Genomic DNA, 14,845 nt, shown 5'->3' with positions numbered 1-14,845 from the left:
ACCTCCATCGCACCCCCGGATTCTCGCCAAAAGCCTGGACGGTATTACCTTCTTCTTTGAATCCGCTCAAACAAGGGGTTGGTCTTTAAGTCGCTCGAGGTTAGGTTAGTAATTTGCGGATTATACAGGGGAGTCCTGAATTTGCTCGAGCGATAGTATGCACTCTCATCTGTAATTTTCTGAGTTCACCCTTCCTCCATTTGCTCCCTTTACACTCCTCTTTCTCCTCTTTCTCCTCTCAACCCACCTCGTCTTTTACACTATTTCTCACTCAACCTCATGTTTTCTTCTTTCTTTATACAGAGAGTGTGTTTCTTTTTTTCCTGCTGGCGCGGCACTGCGCGGCGTCTCTCGTTTTATGAAGACTGAAAATCCGAACAACTTTTTCATTTCGACATCGCGAAACTTGTTATTTGCTTTGATTGCAAATTACGCTACATTCTACTCAGTTGTATGTACCTTGTTATTTTATACTTTATTTTATTTCTTAAAAATGAAATATCTTGAGGAATCTGAGACGCATAGGATACATCATTTATATTTTGTTTACTATTTCATTGGTAAAATTTTTAAAATTATGTATACATTTTTCTCTCTTGATTTATTCAAGTACTTGCGGATATACTCTAGGTTTAAAGATATTTTCTAACTTTACAAAGCATCTTTATCCCATTCAAGTTGCACAGCGTTTTTTCCCTCCTTGCTGATCGCAACTCTTCGCACTTGCTAAAGTTTGATAAATGTGACTGTAAAAAATTGCACTCCCCTGAGATAATGCGAAGCTTGTCGCGTGCAATGCGTTAAAGTTTGAGACTGCGATATACCATTGAAAGTGACGACGATAGCATCTTGATTAAGCCATATACTTCGGACGAGCCGCCCCTTCTTTCGCCCCTCTCTTTGAAGCACCGCAAACACGAGCGAGCAAATACATTGCAAGAATTTATAGAGCGAAGTTACACGTCGCCTTAATCATCCCTCGCTTGGTTGGAAGCGAAGAGAAGTTAATTGACTTAAAGGTGGATTACGGAGAAGGCGATCCACTCGGTAGACGTCGCTAGGCAAAATTTATCGGGCGGGTTCACCTTCACCCTCTGTTGCAGAGGTTGCAGAGGTTGCAGCGTACAGGTCAGGAGTACTTCCATTTTCAAAAACCAAACTGAAAACATTCATATTTCACAGATCGTACCAATTTTTAGAAAGTGCTCTTGAAAACAGAACTCTTACAAAGAATCCGATTCCAATTATTAAATTATTTCGAATGACACTGATTCAGATTTAGAGTGAATGAAATGCTGAAATGCTGAAATGCTTTCCAAATAACAGCTATGAACTTGTGGCTAATAATTCTGTTTCCAGTGTTGCTGAAATATAGGTTATGCTGGCCTAATGTTTAGTTGAATCTGCCATGCGCATGACTACATTAACATCTGCTAACAATCCAACAGAATGTCAGTTACATACCAAGCAATACAATGTGGTAGTTGCATAGCCAGAATTATGGCAGTTAGAATAAAGAAACTTTCTTTCACTGTGGATTGAAAAACAAACTTTTCTATCCTTTTTATTTATTTTTTTAAAAATTCTGCAAAATTTAAAGTTTATTTGAAATCTGTATTAGGAAGATTGCATTCGATATTTCCGATAGTGTAAATTTATGATCTGCCTCTCTGCTATACTCGATACAGCGTACAACTCGATTTGAATTCATGCCACGAAATTATTACTTAGCTTATAATTCACTTGGTGCCATTGTTAATTCTGAATACAGTATAATTTCATTATTAATTGAAATCAAATATTTAACTAAGTACATTAATTCATTTTGAAACTTTATAAGGAAAAGCAAGTAACATTAATTAACCTAATATTTTTAAAAATTTACAAAAATTCAAAATGTACGAACAACTTAAATCAAGTTACATATTGCATTAAATTATAATGATTCATCAAAAAAATAGGTAATAATAACAGGGTTGTCGCGCTTTTGCATGACTAACAATTTATTTCCTACTAAAACTTATTTCTACTACTTAATTTAGAAAAATACAAAAAATATTATATAACGTCTGACCAAAACATGTCTTTACTACTTATTTTGGAAAAATACAGAAAATAGGATATGGCACGTCTGACTAAATCTTGTTTTTATACTTCTTAATTTGGAAAAATACGAAAAATAGGATATGACTTTTTAAAAATTTCTAAAACGTAATTGATTTAAAGAAGAATGTTAGTTAAAAATTCTAGAAAATAATAATTGAATTGAAATGATGGAAATAATTTTGAAGGAATATCAGTAACAATATTCTTATAATTTAAAACAATGATTTTATCACTCGGTCATCTTTAATTATTATAATATTATTTTAATCATTATTTCGATTATTCTTCATTTCTAGAATTTTCAACTAAAATTCGTCTTTAGGTCAATTTTTTAAAATAATTTTTCAAAAACTTCTTTGCGAATTTTTAAATTCTTTTGTTTACAATTTAATTTTATGAAATTTCGAATATTCTGACATTCTTCAATTAAATATATTAGAAATTAAAAACTTTGAATAATTAAAAAAATTCCATTAAACTTTTTGAAAACAATTAATTCTACAGAATTCTTAATTTCAAACCTTTTGAAAATTCAATTATTTCTAAAAATCTTTCAATATTCAATTATAATCTAAAATTTTAAGTAAAATTCATTTTTAAATCCATATTTATTAGAAAAATCTACGAGAATTCAATTATTTAAAATACAAAAATTTAATCAACAAAGTTTTAAATAATTGAATTCTCTTGACTTTTAATAAAATTTTTAAGAATAATTTCATTTTTTGAGAAATTTAATGAAAATTATATTAAAAATAATTAAAATTCTGCTAAGAATTTTATTAAAATTTTTCAAAATAATTGAATTTTGGAAAAAATTTTATTATTTATACAAATAATTGAAATTATGACAAGAATTTTTGTAAATTTTTGAACATAATTGAATTTCTAAGAATGAATGTTTACGTAAAATTTTATTCAAATTTTTTTTAATAATGGAATTTTTTTGGAAAATTGAATTATTGCGAAAGAAAAATTATAAACGCAACTTTTTAAAATTGAATTAATTTTGAAATATGTAAGTAAAATTAGATTTCAAGAATAAGTACAATAACTTTAGAAAACTAGAATTTTCCAGGATTTCGATCAAAATTGACCGACTTTTCCAGGTTTTTTCAAGGTTTATAAAATTCCCTGACATTTCCAGGTTTTCCAGGTTTGTTTCCAGGTTGCGTGGCAACCCTGAATAACATGTTTATTAGTATGCTGTGCCTTATTAGGTAACAGATTTAAATTATTGAAATATGAATGTTGCTAATGTTTTCGTTTTTTGGACTACCTCGTGAAAGTCAAAATCAAGATGAAAATGAATTGTTTTTCTGATGAAGTAATGGAGGAAAAGTAGAGTTTTATTCCGCTGATGACTTTTGAAAGAATTTTACTTGCTTTTCGTGGTTGGAGAGGGAGGGGTGATATGATTTTATTTGTGAAAAAGTTGTGAGGGGAAATTGTTGAGTCACAGGGGTTGAAGCGACGCGAAGAGGAAATTTATCACGTGGCGTTACACGTTCCTCTCGGCGAACGATAATGCTCCCCGCTGAAAGCTCCGACTTTCCGCGTGGTTCCTTTGAGAAACCCTGTAGGCATTGTCGAGTAAATAGATTGCATTTAGGGGCACTCAGCTCACGGCGGGCTACCATTTCGAAAGTGGTGAAAAACCGCGGGGTGCATAGTGCTACATCGTTCGTTGACGTTAGGACGTTAGGACATACAACATTGTCGGCTCCATAAATAGAAATAATATCAACTATAACAATGCGAATTTATTGATTTCTTGTTAAGGCCGATCGCGGACCAACCACGGTCCACGGTGGGATGGGATATAAATTGAAAAATAAGGTTAATTCATTCGGGACCCAGATGAGGGTGGAAAAGGAGAGAGAGACTCTTCAGGGTGTGTCGGTAAATTATCCGAGAAAATCCAGAGTCTGCATCGGTTACCGATAGGTTGTCACGTCCGCTGAAGGAACGGCAAATCATTTTAGATCCTTTATCAGGTATAATCATTCATTTAAATTATCGTTCAGAGAGAAATTGATAGTCTCTTCATTTTCGTCTTTTTTCATCTCGGAAATATTTCTACTCTACGTTGCTTTTAAAAAGCAAAGAGAAAAGGAAGAAAATTTTAAATAATTTTCTTCATTATTCTTACTTTGACACCTTAAATTTTTATTAAAGAATATTACGAGACATTTGACAAAGTATTGAAGATTAAAATATTTTTTGTTCCTACTGATTATTGTAATCATTTGCCACTGATTTAAATTAAGAGGTTCAACTATTTTATATACTATAATGACTCCTATTTTCTGAGTGATAGACAGCAAAATCATCCCTTGGGAATGTGCTTTCCATTTGAGTCGTGTCTTTCACAAAGGGTGTCTTTTCACAAATCTGCTTGGAATTTTCCCTTATTTCCTTCAACGGCAAAGACATTTCGATTCTACTCTTCTTTGGGAAAGAGGGGTATATTAGCGATAGGAAAAAGCTGTCAAAAGGAATTAAATTTAATCTCCCTTCTTTCTAGTTAATTAATTTTCACCGTTGTTAACAACGTAAAGGAAAATGACAAACTTTCGTGCATTATATAGATTATAGATGAGAATCTGCTTTTTTGATATAGAATTATTTTTTTTAATCTGATTAGAGGAAAATACCAATTTAGAAAATTCCTTGATTCTTCTCATTTTTCAGTACACATATTTATAAAATGAATTGCCGTTAACATTTGATAAATCTTTATATAAATGTGAAATTGAACTTTTAAAAATATCTCAATCATTTATGATTGGACAAATTGGCCGAGGTGAATTTATATTTACAAGCTGTTGAAAAGTTAGCAATATTAGGGGGAATTTCCGTTAAGGGAAACACAGTTGAATCGGTTCACATTCGACGCAATCTGTGCTTATCGTTATCGACAGTGCGATGTATTCAGGATATGTTGAACGTGGATTCCCTTTACGTCTACCGTACAACACATCATGTTTCCCCATGGCGACATATATCAAGATCCGAGCCAGTCCATTCTCTCGACACTGCATGGCCCTCGAAAAGCCAGCGGACGCGAGGTGTAACACTGAAATTAAGTCTCGTGATTTTCCAAAATTATGTCCACTTTTGTTGTTCAAAATGACATAACGACATTCAATATAAGCAAAGGGGAACAAATAAATTAAACAAATATTTAATAACATATTAGCTGTTTCATCATTTTAGAAAATTTATAGTGTATAGTTACAATTTGATATCCTTAGAAAAACTGTGCAAGCTCAAATACTGTTGTTTATAGGTTTCACAAACTATTCCACATATTAATAGTAAATCATTATCTCTTAAAAAATAAAAATTTTTAATTCTGTCAATAATAATAACGTGTTTGGTGTATTTAAAATTTTCTAATGACATTGAACAACAATTGGAAGGTGAAAATGAGGAAAAATCGTCAATGATACGAGATTAATAAATGGGCCCCAAATTTGAATTGTAGTGAATTGAAACCTAAAAAGGAATTTCTCCTATTGATACGTGCACAGGCGGAAAATACCAAGAGAGACCTCAGTAAAGGAGGAACAGGTTGTGGTATTGATTGCAGAGTCTCACTCTCTGGTGTCCGTCCACACGCATGACCGTACAGCTCTAGCACGCATATAAAAATAATGTTGTCTACTTGTGGCTCGTCATAAAAACAAAGTTTAAAGTCCCATACGTGAAAAATGTCCCTTCTATTTTTTGTTTCTTGTTAGTTCTGCAATATCCGGAACTATAACGTTTGTGGATTCTTTGCCAGTGTCCCTTGAGTGCTCACGCGGGAAAGCCCTTTACACTCTCCAAGTTGTACACAGATTGTTCAAGTTGTAATATACAGGTTCACGTAACTAGAACATTGTGTGGTGCAAGCTGCGTGGAAGAGTGCTTTGCTCATGTACGCAACTCATTCTGACACATACATATCAGGGGAAAACCGTACAGTTTACTCCTAGCACTTGGTGATGCACATTGTGCTATCATGCATATAGCAAGGGAATGCGATACATGTGCGCTCTTAATGATTGGGTGTAATGTTCCCACTTGTGATACTTGGAAACACAGACTAGCAAACATCCATGCACTTGGAGGGAATTCGCACAAATACGCCGCAGATGTAAATTAGAGTTTATTAGCTGCAGAGTAGTAGTGACGTTTTTCTCACTTATCACAAGTTGTGTCCGCACAAGTCATTTTCATTCTTTTGTACACCTTTTTTCCTCGTTCCTTCTCAACTTTTAAATAATATTTCAATACTTTGTTTGAAATATTTTAGGTACTCAAGTTGTGTGTTTTAAAAATTTGTTCAGATAATAATAATAATAATACAGTTACAGTTGTCCTGTTTCTTCTGGACTGTTGCACTTTCAGATATTGTCAAGTACAAAATTCGAGTTCTATTTCGACATTAAAACACGTACGTGATAAAAAAGAGCGATAGGGAGAGCGAAACGTGTGATAGGACAACCTAGAGCGAGTGTTACTGACCCACTTCACGAGAAGCACCCCATTCTGTCTGATTCAGCAGCTCTTGAAGCTTCTTCTACTTTACTCCTTCTTTCATAATTCGATTGAATCGTTTATTTAGATTCTAAAATAATGTTGTGCTCTACTCACGCAGAAGCCAAATGTCATACATCTTTTACGTCAAGACGCTTGAAGCAAGGAGTTAATTTAAAGTACCATCATTTCTATTAATTGATAGCCACTGTTTTGCTGTTTAGGACCATAACTAGAAACGGGATTGAGAAAAAGTCAATATAAAAATTAAAGTTCAGTAGTTAAATTATGGATGTTGTTGCACTAGAATCATGAACGAAATGGATTTTTTGATGATCCACAATTTTTACCGATTTATGCTTGAAAATAAGCCCTTTTCTTAAAAGAATGTTATTAGTTCTTATTCGTTTATAGTTTTGCTTTTTCTAATGCTTTCTTATCAAGTTTTTTCTTTGTAAACCTTTTTTTCCAGTTGTGGATTATTACTTTTCACAGTTGCTTCAATTTGTTTTTCTTTACCAAGTTTTTCACATTTCTCATTTCGCAATTCAAGATTACCATTGATATTCTTCCTCTTAGCATCAACATCATTATTTGATTTCTTATTAGTTATCCACAACATTAGAGGGGAACAAGTTCTATCAGATAAAAGATACTTGAATAATAATTTTCTTTTCCTTTATCGTCTGGCTTATTTTCTTGATTAAATGTTCCCTTCTTTGCTTTGCTTTCTTTTTTTGGTACATCATCATCATCATCATCGTCATCATTATATTTATTCTTTTTTACTTGGTTCTGATTTATCTTTATTCGCATCTCGCCTTTTGGCGTTATTATTACTTTCGATTTTGCTGTCTTCAAACGTTGTTAATCGTCGCTTCCTAAATATATGAAACCTACATCAAAAGTTAATAGATTTTTAGAGTCTTTTAAAGCAAGAAACAACAATTATCATCAATGTCAAAGATGTCGTAATGTTTATCAATGATTGACAGATTATTCATACTTGAAGGAAAAGATTTCTGTTTAGACTAAGGTTGAGCGATTCAGAAATTTGGAATCCTAATGACGAGAGCCGTCCCGACTTGAGTTTGCAATGTTCGATAACAGGAAGGGTTATATTCTCCTCACATCTTGACGTCGAAGCACAGCGGTAAACTCCACAAGATGGCCGACGCAAGTTGTGAAATGGCGCCTGCGCTTCCTCCGTCACCCTCTTTGCAGTGACCCTATTCCTTTTTCTATGATCCCACAGCCAACCCAGATCTGTTGCGGAGTTATTCTCCATCCTCGTGCACATGCATACATCCTAACAACCGCCACAATCTAAAATGAAACTTCAACCAGGATGCAGTTGAAATTTTTTATATTTGTGAATGCTACCAGGTTTTCATTACAAAAGAATATAATGAAAATCTTTAAAAACAATTATACATATTAAATTATAAATTGGATATAATCAACTTTTAAGTTTGAATCAAAAAAAACTTTTAAATGGGTTTTTGAATTATTCAAGCGAATTCTTTCAGGTTCAACATTCCTTATTCTGCGTGTAAATAACTGCTACCCTTCTCCAATTAATCAATAAAAGATAACGCAACTTAGGCGACTTACGTCAGACATTTACTTCAACAGTCTTTTTCTAATTAGTAAATGTAACCTACAGGGAATGCAATTCGACTTGATTTGTTAAGATTTAATAAATTGCAACTGCAAATAAGAGTTTGTCAACAGTGACTATGTCTGCACCGATTGATATCCGTTCCACGAAACGTTTGCCACTAGATCTTACCCAACTTTTTTGTGCCCTTGAATCCCGATAAACGATTATTCTATCGTGACCATATATCGTCCACAGCAAGCACTATATGACAAAATCGACCTTCCCTTTTCCGGAATGTAATCAAAGTGCAGAGGCGTGACCGTTCTATCTTCGGCTTGGAGTTTTCTCTAGAGTCACCATCACCCCTTTAACTGTCTCAAACCAAAGTACCAATCTCTTTTACCCATTTGTTCCGCCATCCCTTAAATTTCGGTAGATACCCACTTGTTGGTATCAGCACACGAAAGCAACAGATGCTCCGATGGTGTTGCGTCTTATTCGCGTATAGAGCGAGTCGCGGCGAATTCCAGTTTCATCTCGCACGACCAGCATTCGTTTACACTTCCTAAGACAGTCGCTGACTAAACATTCGACAATTACCCCCGAATTGCCCTTAATTTGCTTTCCAATTCAGGTGCCCACAGTAGAGAATTGTCGTAATTGCTTTCCGACAAACGACCTTTTGTCCCCTTCACGTATTTTTATCGACAAGACTTTTTCTTCTCACTGAATTTTCATTACTTTTTCTTTTCTTCTAAAGCAGTACTTTAAGAAGAAAAAATAATATATATATATTTCAATATAATCAAAAAATGGCAACTATTTAAAACAAATCTTGACATTAAATAATTATTTTTGTAACAAGTATAGCAAAGAACTTTATCTCAACTGAGTATTTAAAAAAACAATTACTTTCAGTTGTGGTGAATAATTTTAATTTTAGCAATGTGTACGATTCCAACTAGAATGCACTAAATTTTAGACAGTTACAGTAACATAAATTAGAGTCGCACAAGTTAAGCCCGGCCTAACAGTGGACAGCTGGGTACTTAGAAATTGTATTTCTGAATAAAGTGTACTTATGTCTGGGACATATTCTTCAGGAAAGAGAAACTCGTTAAATCTCTGTATTAAAGGTTTTTTTCATAGAAAAATGAGTCAAAATTTCTTCAAACACCAAAACAAGTTGATACAATAAGTTTTTCAAAAGCTATTGTGTCTGCAGACAGACACTTTTTCCAAACAATGTTTTTCGGATTTAGGGCACCCTAAAAAATGAAAATTTCATAAAATTAGCAAAAATCAAATTACGCTCGGCAGTAGGTTAAAATATGTTTTCAATAATATAAAATAATTAATTTAAAACAACTATAACTATATATTCATTTTAATTCTAATTTTTAAGGACGGGAGCGAAACTTTTAACTATACTATTCTATATCTGTATCTGGCAACGAACTTCAATTCAAGTGTAAATGTTGTGATAAACATTGCTTTACAGTTTCTCAATAGCTTCCTCATAAACCTGAACCGTTACTACCAGAAATCTGCCTGTAGAACTTTATGGCGTGCCCAGTAAGAAGACTTGAGTTAAAAAGTATTAAAAATTTCACGATAAAAATACATTGTATCATGTTTGGTACATTCTTCCCCTAAAGCATGACATTATTTGTGAATGTTTTTAAACATAAATCAATATTCTAAAAAAATTAATTATTTATATGAAACGAAAATAGTGTATTAACTGCCGATAATAATTAAAAATTGACATCTTCCGAAAATTCTCTATGAGGGGAACCAAACCAATAAAAAATAACCGATTTTTCTTAACCCAGTGTTGCCACGCAACCTGGAAACCTGGAAAACCTGTAAATGTCAGGGAATTTGAAAAGAGCAAAAGCGTGACCATCCTGTTATCCTGATAAGGAAGTTAACCAAGTTAGGCGTAAGAATTTGAATAAAAGAAGGATATTTAGAAAGTGAAAGGTATTAAATATACTTGTGGTATTTCTTGAAATTTATCAACAACAGTTTTCTGTTATTTTCGACTAGGATTCAAGAAAGCATCAAAGTTGGATGTTGGAGAAATGTTTTGTGAGAGGCTGAGAGCGATCATTGGCTGTGGAATGATGCGCATTCGTTTGCTACACAGATTGGTGGGTCTTAATGGACTCTCGCAAAGAAATTCATTAGATGATTGTTTAATTAAGTTAATCGACGAAGAGCTATTCGATTCTGGCGTCTTGCGGCTATAAAGTCTACTTTATGCTGCCATAGAGTCTAGGTACTAAAGCCACACCAAATTACTGAATTAAAGCCTTGCGCGGCATTCACCATCGCATTACGAGAAGCCAAGCTGTGCCTTCAATAGAACGAAAACTTTACTTTTCTTTGAATTACTAACCCTTCGAGTTCACCCAACACGCATTCAATTTCACAAAATTGTTCAAATGTTATCGAAAAAGGTACATCATAGTTTTAGTTTCATAAAAGTAATTTCCAAATTTATTGTGAAGAGAAAGTCCTGCAATCTGCAAACTGCATAGAACGGAATAAAATAATAGGAAACAAAAAATGGTGAAAGGAAATAAGAGATGAGTTGCGTTTCACGCCCTTTTTCGTTAAAAAACAGAGGTTAGATTAGGGGTTGGTCCGTCCTCTTTTTCTTTGTAGTAGGCAGTCATCGGATCTCGTTTGAAATTAACTTCTCGTGTCAAGAGGTTGTCGTGAAGGAAACTTTTCTCTTCTCAGGGATAAATAAAAGTCCGGGAAAAAAGAGGATGACCGCGTCGAAACTACAGGTTTTGTGTGGCTGTAAGCCTGAAGATTTCTTCTACTTTTTTCATTCTCTTCTTCTTCTTCTTCTTCTTCTTCTTTCACATAAAGCGACGTTGTTAAAAGTATTAATTTCTTTTTTCGTTTTTTAGTTGAAACACTGAAAGCTCTTAGAAAGGTATGGAAGTCTGGTAAATATTTGAAAAAGCAAAAAGATGATAATTTGATGTTTTGTACATTCCTTAAAATTGAAATGAAACTAAAAGAATACAAGTAAGGGTGGGTCCCCTTTTATTGGGTGGAAAACAACATTGAATACAAGATATCTGCTTTTTTCTCGATGCTTTTTTTAGCAAGTTTGTTGTGAATGAAGTTAAAATGTATTTTGGTCTTTTGTCTATAAAACGTGCACTAGTGTCAGATCGATGGACTTTTATTTTTCAATTCCCCAGATTCATGTAGATTTATTCTGTAAATCTAACGAAGTTAGGTTTTTATTTTTCATGCGAAATCGCCTGGCAACGAATTCGTATTCCTAGCTGTACGGAAAAGCACGATCACGTCGGTTTTCATTTATTCACAAGAGTTAGCGTGGTTTCGCAAAACCGCACCATGCAAATCAATCGAAACATTCGAAACGTGGCTAATCGGCATATCCGGCTGATTTGTCGGACTTGGCATTTGTTTTCCGTTCGTGTGTGCATTAATCGACGTTAGCAAAAATAAGCAAAAATAAGCAAATAATAATAAAAGAAAATAAAAACTGATTGTGCTTAAGCGTTTTGCCAATGTCGATGAAATGTATAATGAGGCACTTTTATAATTTGTGGAATTTTAGAGAAGGAACAACGCAATAATAATAACAATAATTAGTTAATTAAGAACCTTTTTTATTCAAGTAAAATATTTCAGTAATAACCCATTGGATATGGTTATTATTATTTTAAAGCAAATAGTAATTTTATATAAAGATCTTGATCTTTTATTCACTTCTATTAATAAAATTAATAACTAATATATATTATTCATTATTATTCTCTCCATGTAGCTTTAAATTAAAATGGTAATTTAAAGTAAGTTGCTGTGATGTATGTAAATTTGATGACTTTCAGCTGGTGTGAAGTGGTGAAATAATATTCAACACATTATTTTTCTTCTCAAGAATGTCGCTAAAAATTGCAATAATTTTATCAGAAATTTGCAAGCAATTCATAATAATGAAATTTATAAGCAAATTCATAAATAATATATATAAAAAATTTAAACCTTTGGACAGCAAATTAATCCTTGACTCTCTGATTGACGATCATGACATCTATATACAAAACCATTGTTGAGCAAGGAATTATTACATAAAGCAGGTTTCACACAAACTCCATCGATTGTAGATCTGTTCCATGGATATCGGCAACTGATTTCTGCTTCTTTTTAACAAAATAATTAAATATAACTGAAGCGGGTAATTACTATAAAATTATACCCAAGTAGCACGTATTAATACGGTAATGTTACTGTAATATTAATTGCTACATGGGTATAAGTACAAATTTTTGTTTTAATATTTACCTTCAGCTTCTTCAATAGTCTTTATAAACACATTCATGTAAAGTGGATATTTAACCAACGAATACCGAGAACACAAAATAATTATTTTAAATTAGCAGTCTAATCTTTTTATTATTTCAGTAAATAAAGATAATTAAAGTTGATCACATAAATGAAAAATTTAAGGCAATTGAAACAATCTTATTTTTCTTAAAAGATGAATATTTTATGAAAATCGTTGAAATTTTCTAAACGTCGAAAATTTAATAAAATTCATTTTGGCTGAATAAAAGAATAATTGATTCAAGTATTTAGTTTTTACTGGCAAGTTAAAGTTTTAATGCTCATATAAAACACAAATAATAGGAACAAATTTAATACCTTCGGGCAGCAAAATAATTCTTTGTTGTGATCATTACAAGGAAATAGTACTGCTGATTCAGAAAAGGTTTTGCAGTCACTCGATTTTATGCATGTTCCTGGTAATGTTATTCCATTCGCTTGTCGATAATTACAGTTTTCTGCTTCAACAAAAATGTTTATAAAATTACAATTTTACTGTAAGAAAAAAGTTAGTATTATGTGTCTTAAATTAAGGCATTTTTAAGATACTTTTGTCCCACTTTTAAGACACTCGTTTCTGTAGTGCAAAAAAGAGTTTTATTTTCTTTATTTGAAAATATTTTTATAAAAAGTTAAAAAATAATATAATAGAAAAAAGATTTTTTAAATTGTCTTCTGCACTTTCAAACTACTCAAAAAGTGACAATTAAAAGTAAATATATGAAAGAAGAAACTACATAGGAATACTTTAGTGTCCATATGAAAGAGGAAAAAATGCTGCAAAAGAAGAGGAATCCTCTAAAATTGACAACTTTTTTTCGGCGCACAATAAGAAAAATAAAAAATAGATCGTATACAGTAATAAATATAATAAGAAATTGAACAATGAACATTTACCCATTACCACGCTGGAAACAATACACAAAAAGACGCAGATTACTGATGACAACATTGTTGAACAAGAGGAAGTATTTTCTAGAAGTAATTGAAAATTAATATTACTTGCAGCTTATATAGAAAACTTAATGGAATATTATCGATGGATAACTAATTATTTTAATTTAAAATTTAAAATTTTATTAGAATAATTAATAGAAAATTATCCTATGAATAGAAAAATGTGTCTCATGAAAGTGTAATAAATGATAAAAATATTATATTTGATAAATAATTATTCATCTCTAATATAATCAGTAGATTATGTAACAGATTTTTAGTCACGCAGCTGTAAGAAGGGGGTCAAAGAATTGTAATTAAGTGTGACATAAATTTAAATATAACTATTGAAAACAAAAATTAAAGATTACTGTCTAATTATATAACCCAAGTAGTATACGGAATATTATCTTGATGATTAGAATATTATATTGGATATTCGTACTGGGATATGAAACTATCCGTTGCATGATGATATCACATGTAACATTACCTTAATATTAACGTAATATTATTTCTTGAATTAAGAAAAGATTTAAGAGAGATTATTAAAAGAAAAAGAAAATATTTAATTAAGCACTAACAAAAACAAAGTTATGTCAATCTAAATGGAATTATTAATATTCCATTTGAACAGACATATTTAAATTAAACATATGTATGTAGATAATTTCCATTTTTCGTATCTTTTCAGCTTATAGGCAAAATTGATGAAATTATGACATGATCAAAAATCACTAAAAAGTAAAAATAATTTAGTTTTATGAATTATTTAATAACTATTGTTATTACATAATTGTTGTTGATTTTGTAATTTTTCTTGTTAATAGCTAAAGATAAGGAGTTTGAAAGTAATAAGAGTGAATTATTACGTTTACCATGTTGTCTAGAAGTGAAATTGAATTTGATATTTTTCTCTGTCGTAGTAAAGCGAAATTTTCAAAGTAAACAAATTCTGAAATTTATCTAGGTACTTCAGTTTTAAAAATAAACTGGACTCGAAAGAGGTCCTGGCATTGATTTACACTTGAAACTGTAACTTTGGCTTTGGTGAGGATTTCTTCATTTTTTTTCTTTTCCTTTCGCGTGTTTTACTTTGTATCTTGTAAATCGAGTTTCTGTCATTATGTTGTTGAAAGTCACGGAGAAGACAGCAGCACAGAGACAAAGGGAACGACCGCAAAAACTTTTATGCTCGTGAATTTGTATCTGGGTCGTAGACGTGTTTTCTGATGGCGGGGGTTTGATAGAAAAAAGAAAGAAAGTAAAACAAAAAGTCATGCTAGGAAA

General features: G+C 32.0%; 1 protein-coding gene across 3 annotated transcripts; it reads right to left on the bottom strand.

Annotated features, from left to right (window-relative positions):
* Positions 1-11,880: 11,880 nt before the first annotated feature.
* Positions 11,881-13,646, bottom strand: LOC122501768. Of its 3 annotated transcripts, none has more exons than XM_043611491.1 (5): positions 13,517-13,646; positions 12,938-13,077; positions 12,578-12,596; positions 12,278-12,435; positions 11,881-12,180 (listed from the first exon to the last, which is right to left on the bottom strand). In XM_043611491.1, the coding sequence occupies exons 1-5, from the start codon at positions 13,569-13,571 to the stop codon at positions 12,169-12,171; spliced, it is 384 nt and encodes a 127-aa protein (XP_043467426.1). In that variant the 5' UTR covers positions 13,572-13,646; the 3' UTR covers positions 11,881-12,168. The 3 variants fall into 3 exon arrangements, with proteins under 3 accessions (XP_043467426.1, XP_043467425.1, XP_043467428.1); XM_043611490.1 differs by having other exon boundaries at positions 12,938-13,080; positions 13,517-13,639; XM_043611493.1 differs by having other exon boundaries at positions 12,278-12,432; positions 12,938-13,080; positions 13,517-13,639.
* Between the last annotated feature and the right edge of the window lie 1,199 nt (positions 13,647-14,845).

This window comes from Leptopilina heterotoma, unplaced genomic scaffold, assembly GCF_015476425.1.
Source record: "Leptopilina heterotoma isolate Lh14 unplaced genomic scaffold, ASM1547642v1 Lhet_214, whole genome shotgun sequence".
Classification (NCBI taxonomy): domain Eukaryota; kingdom Metazoa; phylum Arthropoda; class Insecta; order Hymenoptera; family Figitidae; genus Leptopilina; species Leptopilina heterotoma.
The sequence above is the reverse complement of the archived record's forward strand: the minus strand, read 5'-3'. Positions and strand labels throughout refer to the sequence as shown.